Source organism: Centroberyx affinis, unplaced genomic scaffold (assembly GCF_046629955.1).
Source record: "Centroberyx affinis isolate AG114_WGS23_722 - 3 ecotype Tasmania unplaced genomic scaffold, CSIRO-AGI_Caff_v1 ptg000334l_1, whole genome shotgun sequence".
NCBI classification, from domain to species: domain Eukaryota; kingdom Metazoa; phylum Chordata; class Actinopteri; order Beryciformes; family Berycidae; genus Centroberyx; species Centroberyx affinis.
The window spans coordinates 215009-237692 of NW_027279009.1; the positions used below are offsets into that span (position 1 = coordinate 215009).

Consider the following 22684-nt stretch of genomic DNA (forward strand, 5'->3'; position numbering starts at 1 on the left):
GACTCTGTGCAGAGCTATTTGTGTTTGTTTGTGTGCCTCTGGGCCTTCAAAGCATCAGATACAGATCAAGGCAAAAAAATTACGTGTAATCATTCCCAGTCCGCTTTGAGAATATCAACGGTTTTGAGTCGTCGGAGTCAGGAAACAGAGCTTGGATTTTGCCATGGAAAACTGTTACAGAAGACACAATTCAATGTCATTTACTGACACTGACACTGACACTTTTCAGACTTTTTTGTGTGTGGATTGGGGCATACTGATAACATTATATTGATTTGAATGTAATATGAAACAAAAGTCCTTTGGACCGACAAGTTCTCACATGCTGCTTAGGATGAGCTGAGTTGTGCTCCCCACTTTTCTCCATGATGCACTGAGGTTTTAGAGCAGGATCAAAAAGCACACAGCTCACACCTTTCACCATTTATCTCTGAGCGACTAAACGTCTAATTTTCTTAAAAGACAATTACATACCGGTGCGCCACAGGCACATTATAACAATCCAGTGGCAGCCGTGACCGGCGGTGGTATGAACGTGGAGGCCGGCTCTTCTCAAACCTTATGATTGGTGGGTTCACAGAAACCACTTTCAGGTCACGATCCGGCAGAGAGCCGCATCAAGACAGTTACACAGCAAAGTTTCCAGTGTTAAAGTGTTGATTTTACATTGACAATTATTTGGAGTTTAACAAGTGTTGATTGGAGATTTGTTTGTCCACTCAGAGAGCTGATTTGGGCTCTGAGGCAGCTGTTCAAAACTATCCAAAAGTGTTAAATTAACTGATGGATGCAAACTTATAGAAACACTGGAACAGCATTCCTTGTGGAGGGTAAACAACTAAAATCACTTCACTGACCTTTTTATTTGCAGAATGGAGTTTCCCCCCTTTTTAGGTTGACATTAATTTTGGAGTTTTGATGTCCCAAAGATATCAGGTGATGCAACTGTCTCCAAAAACACAAATAACATAACTAAACTCCAATAAAAAAATGTCAGTTTTCTCAATACAATTCTTAATCAAATGCTACAATATAGGCTATACTACAAATAATGTTTCTAGGTTTTCAGTAGGCCAGTGGTAAATAGCCAAGAGTGAAAGAGCTTTATATCAAATTTTTATAGAGCTGTTGCACCACTTGACAGCAATCTTGCAACCTTAAATAATGCAACCTTAAACACTATAAAACAAACATGCATACACAAAATAGGCCTACATTGTTGTGGACTTCAAATTGCATTTCAAACCCATTTTGATTTGATATTTTTTTCTAGTCATATTTTTTTTCTTGTCATATTTTTTCTCCTTTGAAAACCTATCATTGTCCCATTTTCATTTAGTATAAATTCTTCCTTAGATTCTGTCTTTATTTTCACCTTGTATGTAGGCTATATACCTTATTTCGGGCCCTTACTTTGAAAATCCCGACTGGAAGTCCCTCCTGCCTGCCGCTTTTGCGCGCTCCCGCGTTGTATTGGGAACGTTATCATGGTCAGCGCACTCCCGAGTCTGTATCTGTCATCCGCTTCGGGCTGACATCACACAGCGGATTACAATGTCAAATATTTTACAAGCGCTGCGAGCTCATGGCTTCACCGGGCTACGGGGAGAATCGTTGCCGCGTTTCCTTGCGCATCCTTAAAATATAAAGAGCCGATTCATCTTTAACGGGATTATTATTCTGCGGGCAGGATGCATTCAAGTTAAGGTAGGTGACAGAGTTGTAGCCTATTTTATCGCTTTGATTTGAAGTTATTGTGTGTCTCCATAGATATAATCAGAAATAATTTGTGTTTTTTTTTGGGGGGGGGGGGGGTTTGGGAGATGAGCGCGGTTTAGTGCAGCAGCAGCAGCATCATCTGCCCGCGTCTCCCTTTCGCGTCTTTATGTGAAAAGTTGTCCGGCTGTAAAATTGACTCCCGTGTTACGTAATGGGAGTGCGGACACTGCCGAGCAGATGTTACAGAAAGGTGCTGTGATGACAAATCTCTGACAGCACGACCTCGCTGCTTATTGCGTTACAGCATCACTGTGTCAGCCTGCAATATCTCACACAAGTTTGTTCTCCCCCATGATCACTAATGGACCCTTTGCATTTTTACTGTAACTTATTCACCTGTTCTATTCTTGTATATGTATTCTCTTTTCTTCTATTTATGTGTAATTGTCTGATGAGCCTTGAATAAAGTTTGAATGAATGAATGAATTAAAAATGAAAAAATTGAAATTATTCACCATAATCCTCATAGAGACATGCAGTACCCTAACAAACTATAGTAATCCTATAATACATTTTAGAATAAATATTATAGCAAAGCCAGGAATATTCCATATAGCCTACATATTAGGGTTTTATAGGAGTATTATAGTGATGCCATAGGAGGTAAAACATATATCATATGTCATAGGTCATTATAAGCTCACTATTGAGTAGCCTACCACAGACACCCTCTCCCTATAGGTCCCTATAGGACTCCTACTGAACTATTATTAGTATTTTATTTTAGAGATTTTTGTTTGTAGTTTTAACTGATGTAAAAACTTTCTCTTTCTCCCTTTTCTCTGTGGTCCAGTTTATTATTCCGCAACATTAAGTTTTTATCAGAGAAGATGGATAGTGTCTTCACCTCACAACTGATTAGAAACATATAATAATAATAATGATAATAATGATAATTCTACTACTATTACCACTGCCACTACTATAGGCTACTAGCCTACTGCTAATAAGAAGTAGAAGAAGATGAAGAAGAGGGAGAATCATATCATACATTTTTGTAGTGATGGACTGCACTTGGGACTTATTGCACTTTTCCAAACAAAGTGCTATAAAGTGTTACTAAAAAACAAACAACACACCAATACAGTGCCGTTATTTAACCCTGCTGTGTGCGGTGTTGTGCCCAGGTCGGTCTATGTGAGTGTGTGAGCCAGGTCAGAGGTCATGCTGCGGAGGGAATCAGACTCCCACGGCCTCTTTTCCTCCAGAGAGACATCCGACAACGACTGTGAGGTGAGGCGAAGCAGCAGCAGCGCTCTGTGTGTGTGTGTGTGTGTGTGTGTGTGTGTGTGTGTACAGATGTGCATCATGCTATAAGCCTCTGCATTTATATGAGAAGTGTGTGTGTTTGTGTGGGCTTGTGTGCATGTCTTGGAGCAAACCACACGGTGTGAGAGGTGAGCTCAGATAAATGTGATGTAAAGCTAGTCTTAGCGTCACATTTGGTGGCCTGTAATTGACACAAACACTAAAGTCCCATTTTCAAAATAGAGATGAGTAAGCGCGCTAATTAGAGCAGAGATCCAACAGAAACATCAAGTGAAGAGATAATACAGCATATCACCATGCAGCAACTGGAATAATAACACTGCTGTGGCATTTGCTTTTTTGGCTTGTGAACGAGGCTTTTTAGCCTTCGTAGCTGAAATGTCTTGCGACGCTGGTCGATCTCGTTGAGGTGTTGAACACGTGAGTAGGTGGATGGGTGTGGGGGACTTCTTGGAATAATAATACATTTAATACATTTATTTGTATAAAGTACAAAAGTGCAAAAACAGGGGTAGAATTCAAAAACACAGAGGTAAAAACTGAAATTTGAAATGCTATAACAGGTATAAAATACAAAAACACAATGGTAAAAACTGAGATATACACTAAAATGGCAATGGGTGGGAGGGTTTTTGCGTCACAACAGAGTACAGGGTGGAAAGTCAGATTTGAAAGCCAGAAATTTAAGCACCTGGTGAAGTAATCATTAAGTCATTGAACCTATCAACCCCCCACAGATGTATTAAGGCCATTTTGTGCTATGGGGAAACCTACAAATTGTACTTATTGCCCCTTTAACTGAAGTCTTTGAGGTTGTGAAATGGGAACGTCTCATAAAAGATTTACTAACTATCAAGTGTGATGTCCAAGTGATGTTATACCAGGTTTATGTAAGCGTCTGCCACTGTGTGTCTATCAGCGCCTCACTGTACGCACTTACTGTGTGTGTAACCTCTGCTAATATGCTGCTTGCTTTCTAGTAATGCATCAACAGCTTCCAATAAATCAATAGATCACATCTGATGATCCTCTCCCTCTCTCCCTCTCTCTCTCTCTCTCTCTCTCTCTCTCTCTCCCCCTCTCTCCTGTCTGGCTGTCTGTCTCTCTCTCAGATGGGGGCGAGTTGTGGAGAGGTGGATGTGGTGTGTCTGTGCGAGCCTGGTCCCTGTACACTTTATTCAGAAGCACACACGCCTACGCCGGTGAGTGCTTCTGCATCCGACTTAAGTGTCTGTGGACGCCGCTCCGCCCGCTCAAATCGCAGAGCGCTTCTTTGTCTGTAATCGTGCTCTAAATACATGGCTTTAACTTCCTTGTGACCTCTCTCCCTCTCTCTCTCTCTCTCACTGTCTCTCTCTCACTGCCTCTGTACTGTACATTTGAAGGGAAATGTCCATATAAATATTGTCAGATTGTCAATTCTTGAAATTGTCGGATGAATTAAATCAATCAGTCAATAACTCTCTCGTACTCTCTCTCATTCTCTCTCTCTCTCTGTTACACACACATACTCTCTACCTCTCTCGCTCTCTCTCGCTCTCTTTTTCTCCCTGCCTTCCATACTTAGGACACACTGATGTGTGAACACTGTGGGAAGAACAGGGTAGTGATAACCAGGCACTCTGAGGGATATGGCACAGAGGTAATATGTGTGTGTGTATGTGTGTGTGTGTGTGTGTGTGTGTGTGTCTGTTTCTCTATGTTTTGTCCAGTCTGTGTGTGTGTGTGTGTATCTGCATGCATTCTGCCAAAATGAAGAAGAAATCATGTGAGTAAATGAGCAACACAAAGCATATGGAAAGCATGCGGGCCCGTTTTCCTGGTCTGGTTCCAGGGATCCAGTCGTCCGCTAGAGGACGAGGTAAATGTCACTAAATACAAGCATCTGCTGGCTATCATATGTCAGCACCTGTCTCCTGATACCCATAAAACTGTGTGTTGTTTTTGGGCACGTTTCCTGCAGTTGCTTCAGATTACGTTCTCACTTCTAAGGAACCTGCATTGCAGTTTTCTTGAAAGAGGACAGAGACTCGTTTGGTGTGGTTATTTGCTGCCACTTGAGTTAAAATGGCGTCGTTCTCACCTTCCAAACTAACCGAACCAAAGGAGTAAACACTCCAGAGTTCGAATAAAGCGCTCCAAACGTGCTTGGTGTGAACTAGACTAGGCGCTAGAAGAGTGGAGGTTGCCACATTAGACGGCATAACGAGTGCTAGAAAGTTTAGACAATTACAGGTGAAAACAACACAAACTCCATCCACGAAACACAAAATGATGGGAATTTCTTTTGAAAGAATGGTGTTGCATCTGTCCAGCAGAGACCCGCACACATGGAGAGCGAAGCTGATCTGACAGCCTGATGAGGCGGCCCGACACCCTCTGAGGACACTTTATCTCTGCGTTGCCTTTATTTTGGCAGTCACCTGTATGCGTGTGTGTAAGCTTCAAGGTGTCAAGGCCCTAGCATGCGAGTGTGTGTTACATGATTGACACTAGGGTTCGACAGAATGGCTGATAATATAGACATTTTTGGACATATTTTGTGTCAGTATTCAATGTCAGTGAGACAGTGGAAGACATAAGATTGACAACAGACTATACATGTTACTCTATGGTAGACTGTTTTATCGGTTTGTGTATTTTCATGTGAGCTTAAAGTCACATTGAAGCCGCATTTTGAGAGCATCTTGCTTCCTTAATGTGATGTATTTGCTGTTGAAGCAGGATATTGAGGAGCGATCATTCAAAAGTGTAAACCAATGGGTTATCAGTTATCAGATTTATTTGATGGGAAGGGCGGAGGGGCGGGATCGTTCCAAAATCTGTGATGGTTTTATTGGTTGGAATTTTAATGTCTGTCACGATGAAGTCGCCACTAAAGATTTTCCTTTTTTCCGGGGGAAGTAAAAGTAATGAGATTTTGATATAAAAACCTTATAACCCTATAAGATACATTTTTTTGGCACAAATTGTCAAATAGGTGTATGGTATCATGGCTTGTCATTTTTCATTTCAGTGTGACTTTAAGTATCTCAGACAATATGAACCACCCACCACATTTTATGTCAAGTCACCATAGAGTCACTGAGCTAATTACTCATGAACTATACCAGTGTGCAGAGGTGTCTGGTGAATCATGCATAATGACAATGGTGATAATGTAAAGTGACGCATGTGCACACACACACACACACACACACACACACACACACACACACACACACACACACACACCATCAAGTCTTGTTGCTTTTGGTTTACTCATAGTGGGAGTAAGTGATGATTCATCGGACTGCTGCAGGGGCGGACTTAGTGATTTGGGGGCCCTAGGCAAAGGCAAACATGGGCCCCCCGAATACAAACCCTCACCCTTTTCAATGCATGCTTTTTATACATATAATTTATATACATATCATATCATTGTTGCTAGTAGAGCTAACATTAGCTTCACTACAGCTTGATTCTTTCATGAAAAAAGTTGACAACAAAGCGTTTACTTTCCTCTTTTTTGGTTTGGTTGCGCCACTTGTGTGGCTTTGCTCCATTTTTTTTTTTTAAACTTCTCTTGCAGCAACTGGTGCAGTGAGCTTAAAATCAAGTGACCATATGGAGCTAGAAGTCAAGTGGAATAGTCCACTGTAGCCTGGCTGGGTGGGGGGCGGGTGGCCATGACTCAAGGCATTTTTATTGTGATATGAGGAGGGGTGTTTTTCATTATATACATTTCTTTTAAATTGATAAAAAAATAAGTTCATATTAATTGATAATCTTGTCTTTTGTGAGGCCGTCTGACTGCTGGGGCCTAAAGCAGTCGCCTACTTTTACTTAATAGTTAGATTGCTGAGCTCTTCTGTACAGCTTCAAATCGCTGCTGTCATAGGAAAACCTAAAACTTGAATGTGGAGACAAAACGTGCTTCTCTATAGACTTAGCCTAAGATTCCTGAGACATGAAACCCCTTCAAGACCCACGATGACCCATGATGAAAACCCAAACGCAGCTTGAACTTGAACCTGCTACTAACTGGTGATCTTGTTGCTGTAGTTGTGTTTTTATCATGGCCTTTTTCTATGAGGCTTTTTAAATGATTATTTATTTGTGTTTATTTTCTATTCCTTGTTTTACTGTTGTTCGAATTGCTCTTGTTGCTTTAGTTGTGTTTTCATCGGCACTACCATATATTTTTATTTTTTTATTTGTTGTGAGGCAACAAATAAAAGAAAAAAAACAGTTTTGAACGGTGCTATATAAATAAAGAATCCTAAAAATTATTATAAAGTTTATTATTGTGGGATTCAAATATCTTAGTGTTAATGTGTAATGTATACGTGTGTGTGTGTGTGTGTGTGTGTGTGTGTGTGTGTGTGTGTGATTTTATACCTTTGCAGGAGGAGTGTGTCTTGTCTGATCCTCAGGGGGAGAGTGACGCAGACGCTGACATAGAAGATACAGACTGCAGGTTTGACGTGCACACACACACACACACACACACACACACACACACACACACACACACACATACACACACGGTATCTGTTCTCTTTTCATTCTTTCCACCTCTGACCTCCTGCCTTTGACTCGATTGGTTCAGACTGCAGGAGCCAGGCTCTCTCCAGCGAATCAGCTCGCGGAGACGTAAGCGTCCGCGGATAGCGCGGCAAGACACCACAGAGAGCGAGGACGACGGTGGGCGGAGTCACAGATCCCATCGCTGGAACCTCAGGCTCAGTCCGCACAGAGCCCACAGCAGGACCATACTGGAGGTAGGTGACAGCACTGAGAAGTCCAGGTGTCGATCAAGAACATCAGAGAAAAACAGACCCGTCATATCAGCCTAAATCACAAAGTGGGGCTGCAGCAGGGAAAAGAGCCCCATCCCCACTAATTGAGACGCCACAGATTCACCCTGTTTGCCCAAATGAATTTCTAGTGTCAGGTATGGATGCTTCTCCGCCCACAAAAAGTGATGAATCAAAACTTCAGACCAAAATCCAAATCTGTCTCCTATAAAGCAGCAAGCGAGCGCTCCGTCCAGAAAAAGCTGGACTCACCAACATTAGATCAGACAGTTTTCAAACAGTTAACTCTCGGTGCTATTTGGAGTTACCAACCTGCAAAGTTGCCTAGTGTAGCTTTAACTTTAACTGCAGCTGGGTAGATAGTTAACCTGCCAACTGTAAGCATCAGTATGAACCCAATTTTATTTTTTTTATTTAAATGAGAGTGAGCAGTCCTCTTCCCTTAGTATTCATACTAAGGGAGTGGGAACATATTGGGGGAGAAGAAAGGAGGAGGTTCTGATGGGATATGAGGTTTCTTCAGGGTCTTTACCACTGCATCATCTCTTTGTGCCAGTATTAAAAACAATCTATACCATGGAACAATATTAGAGGTGTGCATTAAACAACAGACTTATTGTACCTATGCATCTATAGGTGAGAACAATACCATTCAAACTCGTGTTGCACCAACTAACCTCTCCCAAACGCCTGAAAATGTGAGTCTCTGTCCTCTGCAAAGCGAACTGCAGTGCGGTTCATTAGGAGAGAGAACACAATCTCAAGCAAATACAGGAAACGACCTCAAAACACAAGGTGTTATGGGTATAAGGTGACAGACGTTAAATCTGATAGCCAGCAGTTCTTCATGCATGGAACGTCTAGCATAACAAAATGATCCAAGGGCAAAGCGCAGTCTGGACTGATGTTCATATTCAGCTATTTCTTCATGTGTTCTTATGTGTGTGATCACCAGAGAAACTACACTACCAGTCAAAAGTTTGGACACACCTGATTGAATGTACCATGTTTTTCATTCTCTTAAAGCCATTTTGATCTAAAGGCTTATGCGTAAATGCTTGGAATTTGTTTCTTAGACAAATATAAATAGTGAAGTTGATCCTTTGTATGAATTTCTGTCCAAAGCCTTTTGCCTTTCCATCAAGGCAAAGGGCGGCTACTTTAAAGAATCTAAAATATAAGATAGTTTTGATTTGTTTAACACTGTTTTGGTCACTGCATAATTCCATTTGTGTTATTTCAGAGTTTTGATGTCTTTACTGTTATTCTAAAATATGGAAAATAGTAAAAATAAAGAAAAATGTGATGTGTCAACAAGCTACTGGGCAGTGAGAATCTGAACGAACCAAATACAAAAATGCAACAAAGTAAACTCCAGACCAAAGAAAACAAACTGTAGGAGTGATGTGATCACAGGCTTCATCTCTCTTTCTCTTCATCTATCTTGCAGGAGAGTGTGTCGCAGGTCAGGCCGCTGGTCATCTGCCGGCCGGGCGTCGAGGGCCAGAAGACTTCCGTCGAGTTTTCCAGAGGCCCCAAACAGCTGATTTCTCTGTGGCCCTCGTCCCTCTCTCTTCCCCTGATCCTCCTCCTCTCGCTCCCTCTCTCCCTCTCCCTGCTCATCGTTATCATGTCTTTCCTCCTGCCGTGGGCCAGCGCTTGACTTAGCGTTTTCTCTTTTACAGTTCTACAAGCGAAGAGTTTCATTCCAAAATGCAAAGACAAAAAAGTTGCACCTACCCTTAACAAAAACTAAAATTGATAGCACAAAATTAAAACAGATCATGGTGCTTTTTGAAGGAGAATAGGCCAGCTTGTTTTGAAGAAAATGACATTCTAACGGACGTGATCCTCCATATTTTAGAGATATTGAATGGTGATGATTTGTTTTTTTTCCGCTCAGAATGGATAGACCGTATGACATTTTGGAAGGAAGCTCTTTGATTGTTATTCTGTCCTGTGTTTTTTTGTTTTTTTGCTTTTTCTCTGTTTTCAAGTGTAAGATCTGGGTCAGAGTGTCTGAAATCCTGTGCAGAAACATATTATTTAATCAGGCAGGGACGATGATTGCTGGAAGGATCCCAGAACTCTCCCAAAATGTAAACATACCGATCTTTGGGAACGGTTGGTCTCGTGGTTATCGGGACCATCCCATAACCAGAAAGTCACAGGAGAAAAAGAAACAAATTCCTCATTACACTTTGTGTAATATGGCGGCTGAATGCATTGAATCCCTGAGAAATCCCTCCAGTGTTTCACATGTTTGACTCAGATCTTTCATACTGCACGTTTGAACATCCCTTGGATTAACGGCACTCTGCACATTCCCACCCAGCGCCGATCCGTCCACACAGAACCAACAGAAACGCCCCGCTTGTGTTTGCCTCACATCTCGCCCGCCCGTCTCTCTCGCTCTCTCTCACCCCCTCGTTTGTAAAAATAGACCTCTCATCTCGCTCCTTAACACTAACGAGCCACGGGAGCGGTACGAGGGGGAAAGGTTTCAGGGTTGCGCGCGCAGGTGCGGACGGCAGGCTACAATAGGAAAATATGTAAATGACGATGAAGCTGAACTATGCAATCCCTCTGTTCCTACCGCGGTATCTTAACTCCTCTGTCCTTGGCACTGTCGTCACCTTCCTGCCCCTCCCCTCCCCTCTCTCTCTCTCTCTCTCTCTCTCTCTCTCTCTCTCTCTCTCTCTCTCCCTCTCTCTGAGGTGTATACTTTATGAATGCAGGGACTTATGGTTCTAAAATAGAGCTCGCCCTAGTTTAAAAAGCAATAGCAGGAGAGATCAGATATAGCTCCCATCTTGTACGATGTACAGTCCATCTATTGTTTTAATTTAACGGTGTGGAATTTAAACGGATTACACGTGTTGATTTCAGACTGACTTGGCAACAGTTTTGAAAACAGATGGATGGTGGAACGTATTATTATCCTTCCCGGCTCCACTTAGTGTATTTGTATCAGTAAAATAAGGCAACCTCAAGTAAAAATAGCTTTATAATTAAAAGGGATCCTAATTATTGGAAAGCAATTAAACAATTAAACCAAACAATTAAGCAATTTTTCAGCCCTGCAGTTGAAACATCATCGTCATTGTTTAGCGAGATTGAAAGCACAATCAGTCATACTACTTATTTCAAGCTGTATAAATTGGAAAAAGCCATTTTGCCCAGGCTTTTCTGTACTGTATGTTTCATGTTATGTTGTTATTGTATATGATGCTTTCAATGTTCTGATTAATTTTTCAATGTTTACACCGTGTTGCCGTTGCTCAGCAGCCCTGTAGACGAGTGTTGATTCTAAATTTAGACCAGGTTACACTGCAAAAGGCTCATACCATCATTTGCTTAATGTTTAAGACCTTCTTCTTTTGATCTCTTCCACACTGTTGTATTACCTGTCTTATATTTTGTTTCTGTGTATTATGTTCACCTCTGTGTTTCATGGGGCCATAGCAATTCAATAAAACTAGATTGTATTTTGACAAAGAAAAGTTTCCCTTGTTATGTTATGTACGTATGTATATTGTGTCCGTTGTAGAATTGTTTTTATTACGTTTTTGTTTTATGAATTCACAATTAACACCTTTTGTGGTTTTCAGTTTCTTAACCTGCAAGCCATATAGAGAGAGAGTGACCGAGAAAAAAAAGAGAGATGTGGGGGAGGACAGGAAAAAGTCTCAGCATGACTCTTATGAAACATAAGGACTAAACAGACTGTACTGTAGCTGTCTCCACCAACAGAGTGATTCAAAAGACCTGAAACCATATGAAGGCTTGCATTCCTAAATACCCCATATCCAGTTTGGGAAAAACTTCTATATCTCTTTACAATTTTCATTAGTCAGTATTTCAAAAATACAGATAATTACATCCTCAAAAGTGTCATTGTTTTGTAAGTAATGGTCTTCAGATAGCTAATAACTTCCACATTGATTCCATATGTTTCAAACAGCGAATATCTCATGTAGTGACAAAACTCTTCATACAGCTTCACAGAATGGGAGTGAAGATTTTGTGAAGATTTTAAAATATTTTTTATTATGGGTGATTGATGATGTGCTTATTATCCTCTTTGTATTTTAACGCAATGCTACATTATTACTACTAATATTACTTACTACTACTATACTGCTATACTTTTACTACGATTAATACCACTACCACTACTACTACTACTAGTATTACTACTACTATTACTGCTACTATTACTACTACCACTACTACTACTACTATTACTGCTGCTACTACTGCTACTACTAATACTACTCCTACTACTACCATTACTACTACTACTACTGCTACTACTACTATTACTATTACTACTACAACTACTACTACTACTATTACTGCTACTACTACTACTACTACTACTACTACTATTACTACTACTATTATTACTACTATTACTGCTACTACTTCTACTACTGCTGCTGATACTACTACTACTACTACTACTACTACTATACTGCTATACATTTACTACCATCAGTACCACTACCAATACTACGACTACTACTATTACTACTACTACCACTGTAACTACCACTGCTACTGCTATTAAGAAGAAGAAGAAGAAGAAGAACAGAGGCTTCGTGAATGCAGGCCCAGCAGTGTTTGCTGCTCTTGAGGAAAGGGCCTGAGGGGGAGGGTCCCATAACGAGGTTAGCACTCTTCACTCCCCCTCTCATCGCGTCGTCATGGTAACAATCAGGACTGCAGAGGAAATAGACTTTTTCATAACTAGATTGTGAGCTCGCCCAGAGCCAAACACTCTCCTGTAGGCGATAATGTGAATAAAAGAACATCTGCACATCTGGAAGTGAACATGGCAGTAAATAAATATATTTATTGTGCTTAATGAATGCAAATCCTATCTTCTTCAGATTACCTTTCTGTTGACATACATTTTGGTTATGTGGTTTTATTTATGCCAAAGTTTTCTTGGTTTCTTTCACAGAATATGATCAAAATTGAATCTGATCCCAAGTGAAACCTAAATTAATTATTTGTATTTATGTGTCCAAACTCTACAGTGTCTTAACTTAGATAACAGTAGAAGGTGGTTATACTATGGTTATACAAGGCAGCACCTAGGGGTGAATGTGTGTTAATTAATGAATGTGAAGCAGGGTGTTGTTGAAAGAAAGCATATGTGAAAGTCTTCTCTGGATAAATTTATGGATTGAAAAGTGCTTGTTGACAGACGAATGTGCACACATTCACACAATCACACACACACACACACACACACATTCAGTCTGGAAAGAAATGCACTTCTTGAATGCTGCAGCCACTTTAGAGGTTCCAAGCAAGGTCGAAAATCCAAAAAATATACCGGTCCTTATTGAATTTTGGTGTTGATTGAAAAGAATAAAAAGGTGTACATACACTTTAAAATGTTGGATGGAAATGGAAAATGAGAGCTCAAGAGAAATCCACTGAGTGTAATTTCATTGTATTTAGAAATTACATAAGATGGCATGCACAAATATTACAGGAGACAATTTGTTCTTTTGCTTAGTAAAATCCATTTTCAGTCCAAAGTGTTGTTTCAGAATTGAAGAATTTGAAGAATTGGTATGAAAATTGGTATTGGTATGGAAAAAAACTTTTCCAACATATCTAGCTCTTCAATCAAGTGATATAAATTCCCCACTTTAGTCTGTATCAAAGCACAGATTGCATGTCTGTGGGTAGAACAAGGATTACTTAACTACTTTTAACTTTTAGCTGGTGTAACCTTCCTGTTTCTGTAGGTTTGACTTTTTGTTTTAACCTCCTTGTGAGTGTGTGTGTGTGTGTGTATATGTGTGTGTGTGTGTGTGTGCATCTGTGTGCTTTGGCTGTAAAGAATCGTTACGATCCTGTTAAGACTTTTAAAATGAAACACTGTACTCCCCACTGTCACATGCTCTTACAAGGTAACCTGCCAAAACTTTGGGGATGTGAGCAGCCTTGGAGTCTCTGGAGTTCCAAGACTAGAGCATGTCTTTTGGTTTGCAACCTTTACCATTTAAAACATGTGACTGATGGTCCGATGCCTCAAATGCGCGTTGCTGTGAAGAGCGCAGGGTCATTGTGTGTTTTAAAGCGCCAGTACCATTTCTGAAAACGTACTTTCATCGTAAGGCCTTTTTAGAACCTTTGACTTCTATTAATTTCTCATTTTATTTGTCATTTTATTCCATTTGTTGTTATCGCTATGGCTGGATCTGTTTACCTTACCTTTTTGCTTTTTAGAGTTTTATTTTTATTATTATAAATGTTTTATTAATTTTACCTCACTGATCTATTGTTCTGTCCTTTGTTCTTTTATCTCTCTCGATTGTGAAGCACTTTGTGATTTTATTTTGTTTTTGAAGCGCTTTATAACTTTGTTTTGAAAAGTGCTATATAAATAAAGAATATTATTATTATTATTGTTATTATTTCCTGCACGCCCGCACACGGTGCTTCACCTTCATAGAATTAACATGTGGTTCCAATGATTTTAGGAATATCGAGAGTGTTTGGGCAGCAAGGTGGCCTGGTGCTTAAAGAGACCAGACCTTCAACCAGAGGACCTGAGATCAAAACCATGTGAGGGTGAGCACCGCCCTGCTGAAGTGTCCTTGAGCAAGACACTGAATCTCTACCAGCTCCAAGGGCGCTGCTCTGTAGCTGAGCCTGACCTTTGACCTCTCTGGAACTGGCATGAATGAAGAGAATTTCCCTCAGTGATAAAAGCAATATTATTAAATGATCAGTCAATATTTGTTAACATGAACAATTCTCTCCTACTGCTGGAAACTCAAAAGCCCAGTTTTAAAATTTGATATCATCAACAACAAAAAAACAGAAGTGGAGCAGAACCACTGACAAAGAGTTGGTGTACGACTTTTCGAGTGTTTAAGCTTTTACCTCCTAAAGCACTTTATTTCAATGACGTGCCAACAGGTTTGAACCAGACTAACCAAGTGTTCCTGCCATCAATTGAACAAATCCAGAATGTCTCTTGGTAACATCATCCTGATCAGTTTGGCTCTCTTGTTTCTATCCCGGTGAGACACTTGTCAGTATTGAACTGCCCAATATCATAGGAATAACTAGTTTCTAGTAAGAAACTATTACTGTTTGCAATTACTTTTCTGGCAATAGATCGGAGCTATTCACAAGAAACAGCACCAGTTGTCACTTGTGATAATGTGGTAATACAAGGAATAAGCATATTTGTGAGAGTCCATTTTCAGCTGCTACTAAGCATAATCTGTGAAGCAAATGAATCAGCTGTTTGTTTTCTCTGTCGGCACAAAAGACAACAGGTGTAAATGTGTTGTTTCTTTCCCTTCTGCCTCCTCCTTCCCCTCATGTCTCCCACTGCTTGACCCAGATTCCACACTTTGGCCGTGGAGGAGCAATGTGATCCCACTGGTGACCCTCTAGGCATTTAATACTGATCCTGCCTGTGCCCCAGAATGCAATGGAAATGGCGGCCAAGGCCTCGAGATGTCTTGGTTAACGGCCTCAAACAGGCAGAGATCAAACTGCTTCCAAGTCTAGATCATTTCTTCATTTATGGTTAAGGGAGGGTAGAAACCTTTACTAGTATAAATTTAAAAACTGTAGAACATGATCACCACAGCAACAGACTGCAGAGAGCCAGTTAAAAACGTTGCATCATGCAGAATAAAATATAAGGATAAACTGCAATTAGGATAACTTGTAAACATTTGCGACTGAATATAATAAAATGGGAGAAAATCTAAAACTGCTATATTTCCATAAATTATTTTTATGGTTAATTAGGGTGCAACGTTGTCTACCAAGTTGAGAAGAGTCAGTAAATGATTACATCTGGAAATTTCCTTTTTCCACTGACAGGCAATATCTCAAAGGAAGGTAACAATCTAAGGTAACAAAGGAAGGTAAATAATTTGGTAAAGAGGGTTAGAAATCTTTAAAGAAAATAGCTCAAACAAAAGCATCAAATGGACAATATCAACAAACAGTTAGTGCACCCACACCTTACAAGTCTTTGCTGGGTTTAAGGCTGACTCCCAAAACAGTTCATCATTGTTAGATGACTTAGTGATATGATCTGTATGAGTTTTGGAGTATATATAGCGACTTGTTTGGTTGTGTGAGGATTCATAAGTGCTTGTGTCATTCACAAGCGTTCACATGCAAGAGGAGGGAAGGGGGAGAGGATCAAGCAGATGACACAGCTGCTGTTTGAAGGGGAGAGAGCTGCTTGCAACAATAACACCAATATCCAAACAATGGATTACTATTGATGAGCTGAACTTCATTTTCCCTGTGCATTTATCCACAAAAACTGTGCAAAAAGTAAGTGATCTAGTCTTTTAGCATTCCGGAGGTGGTAAATACTTGCGAGTGTTTGGATTAAGGGGATTAAAGTTGGGGTTTTTTTTTAAACCTTTTAAGATCTTCTGGTTATAGTGGACATTATGGCACTAGCTAATCAATACCACCAAAAGGAGTGGGAGGAATGGAAGAGAGAAATGAAGGAGAATTGCAGGAGAAGGTGGAGAGAGAGGTTGAGTCGTTCAGCAGGTTGGGCGGAACTGCAGGTGACTCAGGGAAAGGAAAAGGATGAAGATGATAGGGAGGAGGCGAAAGATGAGGATGGGGAGGAAAAGGAGGAGGAGAAGGAAGATGACAGGGAGGAAGAGGGGGAGGAAGAGGAGGAAGATGAGAAAAAGCAGGGGAAGGAGGTAGAGGAAGAGGAGGAGGAGGGGAAGGAAGAGAAGGAAAAGGAGGAAAAGGAGAAAAAGGAGAAGGAGGTAGAGGAGGTGGTGGACGAGGAAGTGGAGGAGAAGGAAGCAGAGGAAGAGGAGGAGGAAAAGGAACAGGAGAAAAAGGAGGAAAAGGAGGTGGAGGGGAAAGAGGAGACAGAGGAGAAGAAAGACAGAGAGGTGAAGGAAGAGGAGAATAAGGAGGGGAAGGAGGTCGAGGAGGGGGTGGATGAAGAGGTGGCGGAGAAGGAGGTAGAGGAAGACGAGGGGAAGGCAGAGGAGAAAAAGGAGGAAGAGGGGGAGGTGAAGGAAGATGAGAGAGAGGAGGAGAAGGAGGTAGAGGAGGAGGAGCAGAAAGAGGTGGAGGAGAAGAAAGTAGAGCAAGAGGGAAAGGCAGAGGAGAAAAAGGAAGAAAAGGAGGAAGACGGGGAGGTGAAGGAAAACGGGAGAGAGGAGGAGCACAAAGAGGTGGAGGAGAAGGAAGTAGAGCAAGAGGGGGAGGCAGAGGAGAAAAAGGACGAAAAGGAGGTAGATGGGGAGGTGGAGGGAGAAGATGAAGAAGAGGTGGAGGTGAAGGGAGATGAGAAAGAGGAAGAGAACAAGGTAGAGGAGGAAGTGGAGGGGGAAGAGGTGGAGGAGAAGGACATAGAGGAAGAGGAGGAGGGGAAGGCAGAGGAGAAAAAGGAGGAAAATGAGGTGGAGGGGGAAGAGGAAGATGAGATGGAGGAGGAGAAAGAGGCGGAGGTGAAGGAAGTAGAGGAAGATGAAAGTGTGAAAGTGGAGGAGGAAGAAGTGGAGGAGAAAGAAGAGGAGGAGGAAGAAGTTGGGGTAGAGGAAGATGAGGGAGGGGAGGAGGAAGAGGGGGAGGTGAAGGAAGTAGAGGAAGATGAAAAAGTGGAGGAGGAAGAGGAGGAGGAGGAGCAGTGGGTATGGGAGCAAAATGGAGATAATCAGCTGGGAGAGCAGTATAGACAACAGAGGTATGAGAGAAGAAGTGAGGATGAGGAGGAAAGCTCAGGGCGACAAGATAAAAAACTTGAGGAAGAAAACTTTTCAGATTCAGTGGAATCTGATGATGTGGATTCTGATTTGGAGGGATTTGAGGATGAACTGCAAAGAGATGTGAATGAATGTTGCATCACAGGGGCTCAGACAACTCATACAGAAAGAAAAACAGAGGAAGAGGGACAGAGGAAAGAAGAAGGAGAAGTGGAGTTGTCAGATGCTGATGAAACAGTTGCAGAATCTCAGAGTGATGAAAACAGCGTCCCAGGCACTCTGACAACTCACGAGGAGGAGTTTCAAGATGGCTGGGAAAAGCTCCAAGAGGAGCAGGAAGAGTCGGCAGATGAGGAGGAAACAGAATATTCAATAGAGGAGGATAAGGAAAATGATGAAGAGGACATGGTAAAGGTTTACAGCAAAGACAGTTATCCCGCGGACATATTCCACACCTTGAAGGAGTTCAGGGATTCGTCTCTCCTCACCGACCTGACTCTGAGCACTGAGGATGGGAGGAGCTTCGACATACACTCCCCTGTCCTGGCTGCTGTCAGCTCCCTCATTCGGGAGAGACTGAGGGGGGGAAGTAGAGAGAGAAAAGATGATGAAATGGACATGGAAGTCCATAGGTGGTCCATGTCTCTGGGTCCTGAGGTGGATCATGTGGGGCTCCAAGCGGTTCTGGAGTTTGCCTACACTGGAGCCACATTAGCTCTGAACAGAGACACCGTGGCCCAGATAAAGGCTGCAGCTCAAACACTGGGGGTCCACAGAGTTCTCGGTCTCTGCATTAAAGAAGAGGAAAAGCCCATGAAAAATGGAGAGCAGAAAAAAGAAGAGAGGATCTCTGCTGCAGAACAGATGAAGATCAGTCTTCAGTCCATCAGACAGCTGTGGATAGAACGAGTGGGCTGTGATGTCATTCTGGAGGCTCTTGAGGCATCGCTCTATGGTGAGTAGGTTATTATATGTCCCTGAGCAAGAGTTTTATGTAAAAATACACCCATCTTATCAGCCTAAAAAGTACAGCAGAAATAATGAAGAATGTCCCATTGTCTCTAATTGATACCCTGTAGTATTCAGTCAGGTCTGGACACAAACTGAAATCTAATAGCAAAAAAAAACAAAAAAACTGTCTTTCTGTCTCTCTGTCCAGAGAAAGCTGGTCTGACCAACATTAGATCTTCTGCATCTTTTATTTATTTATTTAACCTTTATTTTACCAGGCTCTTATCCACATGGTAAAAAGCATCACAGACCGGTCGGGTTGGTAAACATGACCATGCTGTCTGCAGTTTCCTGATGTCATGTCACATGATTTCTGGGTATTAAAGTTTTCAGTTACCTCTTGCCGCCATGTGGAGCCACCAACATGCAAAGTTGCCAAGTGCAGCTTTAATAGAGGACATAGTGGCCCTCATTTACGAAACGAACGTACGACAGAAAACTGGGCGTACGGTCATTTCCACGCAAAGTTTTCCAGTCAGCGTGGACTTGCGGTGCAGCATAGTAAATCTGGCTGAGTCGGAGAATTGTTATTAGACCATATATTCTGACTGGCATCTAAGCATATGCAGCCACATATTCATCACTTAAAAATATGTAGCCTATGGCAAAATATTCTATATTGTAAAGGCCTACGCCGAATATGTATCATATAGCCTATCCCTAACATAAATAGGTATTTTCAAATTGTTTGCAATTAACGGAGTTTTCTGTTGTAAGATTAATTTCTCTGTCATTTTGAGATAGCCTACTTGTTTGAGGTCTGACCATTTTTTCTTCACCTAAATGTAAAGAATTGCAATACAAGCTATTATATTAGGCTACTATTATATATATAGGCTATACATATCGCGGATGTATAAATTAAATATTCAAACCTCAGCTGGAGTTCGGTTGTCGACGGCAGACTTCCTTTGATGCCACTTTTCAGGCTGCCAAATAGAACTAATTGGTTCAGTTAGACTTTAGACGTTAGAGTTTCTATTTCAAGGTCATAGAAGTTTCTCTTCTTGGACGTAGTATGCATGAGGCCTCTAAACCGAGAATATTTAGGGGCGTGATATTTAAATGACGATTGTTTTCAGTCGCCACGTTTATCAATGCCCGATCATTCTTACGCTGTGATTGGTGAGATACGAACGTTTCATGAATCACACATGAACCCTGTCGTAAGATGATTTCTGCGCTCGGATCTGCGCTGGTTTCTACGATAGATTGATAAATGAGGGCCAATGTCCATTATCTCCCCTACATCCTCATTTTTACCATTTCTAGTATAGTAGTAGTAGTAGTAGTATAATAGTACAGTAATTAAACCAATTATTATTTTTACCCTCTGTGAAATATATGCACAAAGAGGACATATTTTTAAAAGTCAAAGACTTGAAGAATTGAAGAAGTTACTCAAAAGAAACAGAATATAATAAAATGTATTTTGGGTTTGTTTTGCTTCAAAATCATAATCACCTTAATTGCAGTTTAAATACTGCAAAGTTGCCTGAAGGATTTTAACAACTGTTTAGTGAGGGGAGCCAAGTCCAATTGTGATGTGTTGACTGTAGTAGTCCAAAACTGCAAAAAAAAAAAAAAAAAAAAAGTAAAAAGGGATGTTTTTAAAAAAGGAATAAATTTCAATTTAACCACTCAAACAAAATCTAATTTTAACAATGTCGGCATTAAATACATATTTCATCATATATGTATATAAGTAGAATAGTAGAATAACTCCTATAATAGGGCCTCTTTTATGTTTATTGGGATGATAGTGGGTATCTTCTTGCCTTCATCTTGCCTCCTTCCAGTCCACAGAGTCATCCTGGCTGCCAGCAGTGACTACTTCCGGGGCATGTTCACCTGTGGAATGAGGGAATCCCATCAGCCCTGTGTGACCCTCCCCTTCCTATTGGCTTCTGAGCTGGAGGCACTGATTGGCTCCTCCTACAGCGGGGTCCTCCCCCTCAGCTGGGAGAGTGTCTTCGAAATCACCGGAACCTCCCTGCAGCTTCAGTACCAACCTGCCCTCTCCTTGTGCCTTAACTTCCTCCAACAGGAAATAAATCCCCACTCCTGCCTGGATGTGGCGTCTTTTGCGGAGGCCTACGAGATGGTACAGCTCCTCGAAGTGGCTGACGATTTTGTCATGCGGCAATTCCCAAAGGTGGCGCGCACCTCGAAGTTCAAGGACCTGCCAGCCAAACAGCTCCTAAAGTACCTGAACAGTCTGTCGCTCTGTGTTCCTTCTGAGCTTGTTGTATTCAAGGCGGTGGTGGCCTGGATCCAAGCCAAGCCTAAGAAAAGGCTGAGGCTTGCTAGGGAACTTATGAAAACCGTTCACTTCCCCCTGATGACTTTCAAGGAATTCAAAGAGGTTCAATCTATGAACATGTGGTCGCATCACAGCCTGGCAGAGCTCTACAAGACAGTTTTCAAGGACTTCTGCTCCAATGACACTGCACCCCAGAGTCAATGCAGGATCTACCTGCCAAAAGAGAGCCTTGTCTTGGTTGGAGGGGACCAGATCTCTCAAGACTTCAGTAGCCGCAACACCAGCAGGGAACTGTGGTTTGGGAATTCCTTGAGAAACCATACGGGGATCGTGAAGGCCGTGGAGTGGAGGAGGTTGGGAGAGATGCCGGAGCCACCGAGGTTTAGTCATGAGGTGGCCGTGCTCAAAGGACAACTGTATGTGATTGGAGGAAAAAAGTATTACGGCATCAATGACATCTTGAATTCTGCATACAGGTGAGAGAGGGTGATTTAGGATCCCGTTTAAAAACATCTAGTTTTAAATACCTGTTTTTATCATTATTTCTTTCTTATTTTTACTGCATCTGTAGGTTTGACCCCCTTCAAAACAGCTGGGAGAGACTGGCTGACATGCAGGAACAAAGATGCTCTTTCTCCATGGTTGTGCTGGATGGAAAGCTGTGTGCCATTGGGGGGGAGTCTAACCCTGACTGTACACACAGTGTGGAACGTTACTGCCCCACTGCAAACTCTTGGAGGTAAGCTGGAGGGGACATCGACTTTTCACAGTAAAGAGAAAGTGTAGTTGCATCACAAATCTTCTAGCAACCATTGCTGGTGTCATCATCAAAGTCCATTGGAGAATTGGCTGTATACGTAAATAATTATGAAGTATGTAGGCAAATTTCTGGCTAGAAAAAGAGCAATACCTGAAAAGATTGTTTTGGTGTGGGTGTACATCCGTTCAGTAAGTAAATTGTCTGATAAGGTAAATTAAAGACTTTCATACTACGTTAATGCGAACATTTTTCTATAGTTTATGTTTTTGAGTCGGCACCCGATGAAGTTTAAGTCGAGCACGCCTATTCTCTCTCACATACAAGTACTAGCCATTACTAACTACAACTAGCAGGCTCATGTCATTAAATTCATCCTCTCTTTTAGCGTCACCCGGCCCTTGGACATGCCTCTGAGTGGTCACGTAGCCAAAGTTTTACAAGGGCAGATCTTTGTCTCAGGAGGGCTGAACAATGGCTACCAGTGTCTGGCATCCATGTTTCTGTACCACCCAGAGAAAGGAAACACCTATCTGGCGGACATGACTAAAGCTCGGGCTCATCACTGTATGGAGACCCTAGGCGGGTATCTTTATGTAGCAGGTGGAGTAACCACAGATGACAACATGGCTGTCGTTGACCAGCTGGCTTGTGAGGTGTACAATCCAGTGGCTGACTCCTGGACCGCCTTCGCATCTCTGCCAGTGCCCCATGTAGGAGCAGGATCGGCAGTTTTGGAGGGGAAGTTTTACGTGCTTGGAGGGTACAGCCAGGAAGACTACAGTGATACTAAGCAGGTCCATCGTTATGATCCCACCACACAGCGATGGGAGAACATGGGCAGGATGCCTGGGCCTAACAATGACCTACGAGCCTCTCTGTTGTGTTTGCCACCACATTTGCGATTGTAAGACATATGGTCGGATATGTCAGTGCTGGTACATCAAGCAAACTTATTTGCATTATTTGCAAATGTTTAAAATATAGTTTGATATAAAATTTGATTATGCTGAATTTCATGTAAGGAGTTTGATGTCAATAACTATTATTTTTATCATTT

General features: G+C 41.7%; 2 protein-coding genes across 2 annotated transcripts; both read left to right on the plus strand.

Moving 5' to 3' along the window:
- The first annotated feature begins 1607 nt into the window (after positions 1–1607).
- Positions 1608–10579, plus strand: LOC139641051 (uncharacterized). The gene is made up of 7 exons (XM_071515280.1): positions 1608–1707; positions 2907–3012; positions 4161–4250; positions 4616–4690; positions 7437–7507; positions 7640–7811; positions 9298–10579. Exons 2-7 carry the CDS (start codon positions 2944–2946, stop codon positions 9508–9510), a joined length of 690 nt encoding a protein of 229 aa, XP_071371381.1. The 5' UTR covers positions 1608–1707; positions 2907–2943; the 3' UTR covers positions 9511–10579.
- A 5768-nt stretch (positions 10580–16347) lies between these two features.
- Positions 16348–22535, plus strand: LOC139641047 (uncharacterized). The gene is made up of 6 exons (XM_071515276.1): positions 16348–16383; positions 16751–17197; positions 17264–18548; positions 20404–21343; positions 21439–21606; positions 22013–22535. Exons 1-6 carry the CDS (start codon positions 16348–16350, stop codon positions 22533–22535), a joined length of 3399 nt encoding a protein of 1132 aa, XP_071371377.1.
- Positions 22536–22684: the final 149 nt, after the last annotated feature.

Bases quoted from the DNA above. Each gene is read 5' to 3' on its own strand.
- LOC139641051 (XM_071515280.1), top strand. From the start codon at position 2,944: ATGCTGCGGAGGGAATCAGACTCCCACGGCCTCTTTTCCTCCAGAGAG. The intron at 3,013-4,160 runs GTGAGGCGAAGC...TCTCTCTCTCAG, and splicing joins CATCCGACAACGACTGTGAG to ATGGGGGCGAGTTGTGGAGA. The intron at 7,812-9,297 runs GTAGGTGACAGC...TCTATCTTGCAG, and splicing joins ACAGCAGGACCATACTGGAG to GAGAGTGTGTCGCAGGTCAG.
- LOC139641047 (XM_071515276.1), top strand. From the start codon at position 16,348: ATGGAAGAGAGAAATGAAGGAGAATTGCAGGAGAAG. The intron at 16,384-16,750 runs GTGGAGAGAGAG...GGGAAAGAGGAG, and splicing joins AAGGAGAATTGCAGGAGAAG to ACAGAGGAGAAGAAAGACAG. The intron at 21,607-22,012 runs GTAAGCTGGAGG...CCTCTCTTTTAG, and splicing joins CCCACTGCAAACTCTTGGAG to CGTCACCCGGCCCTTGGACA.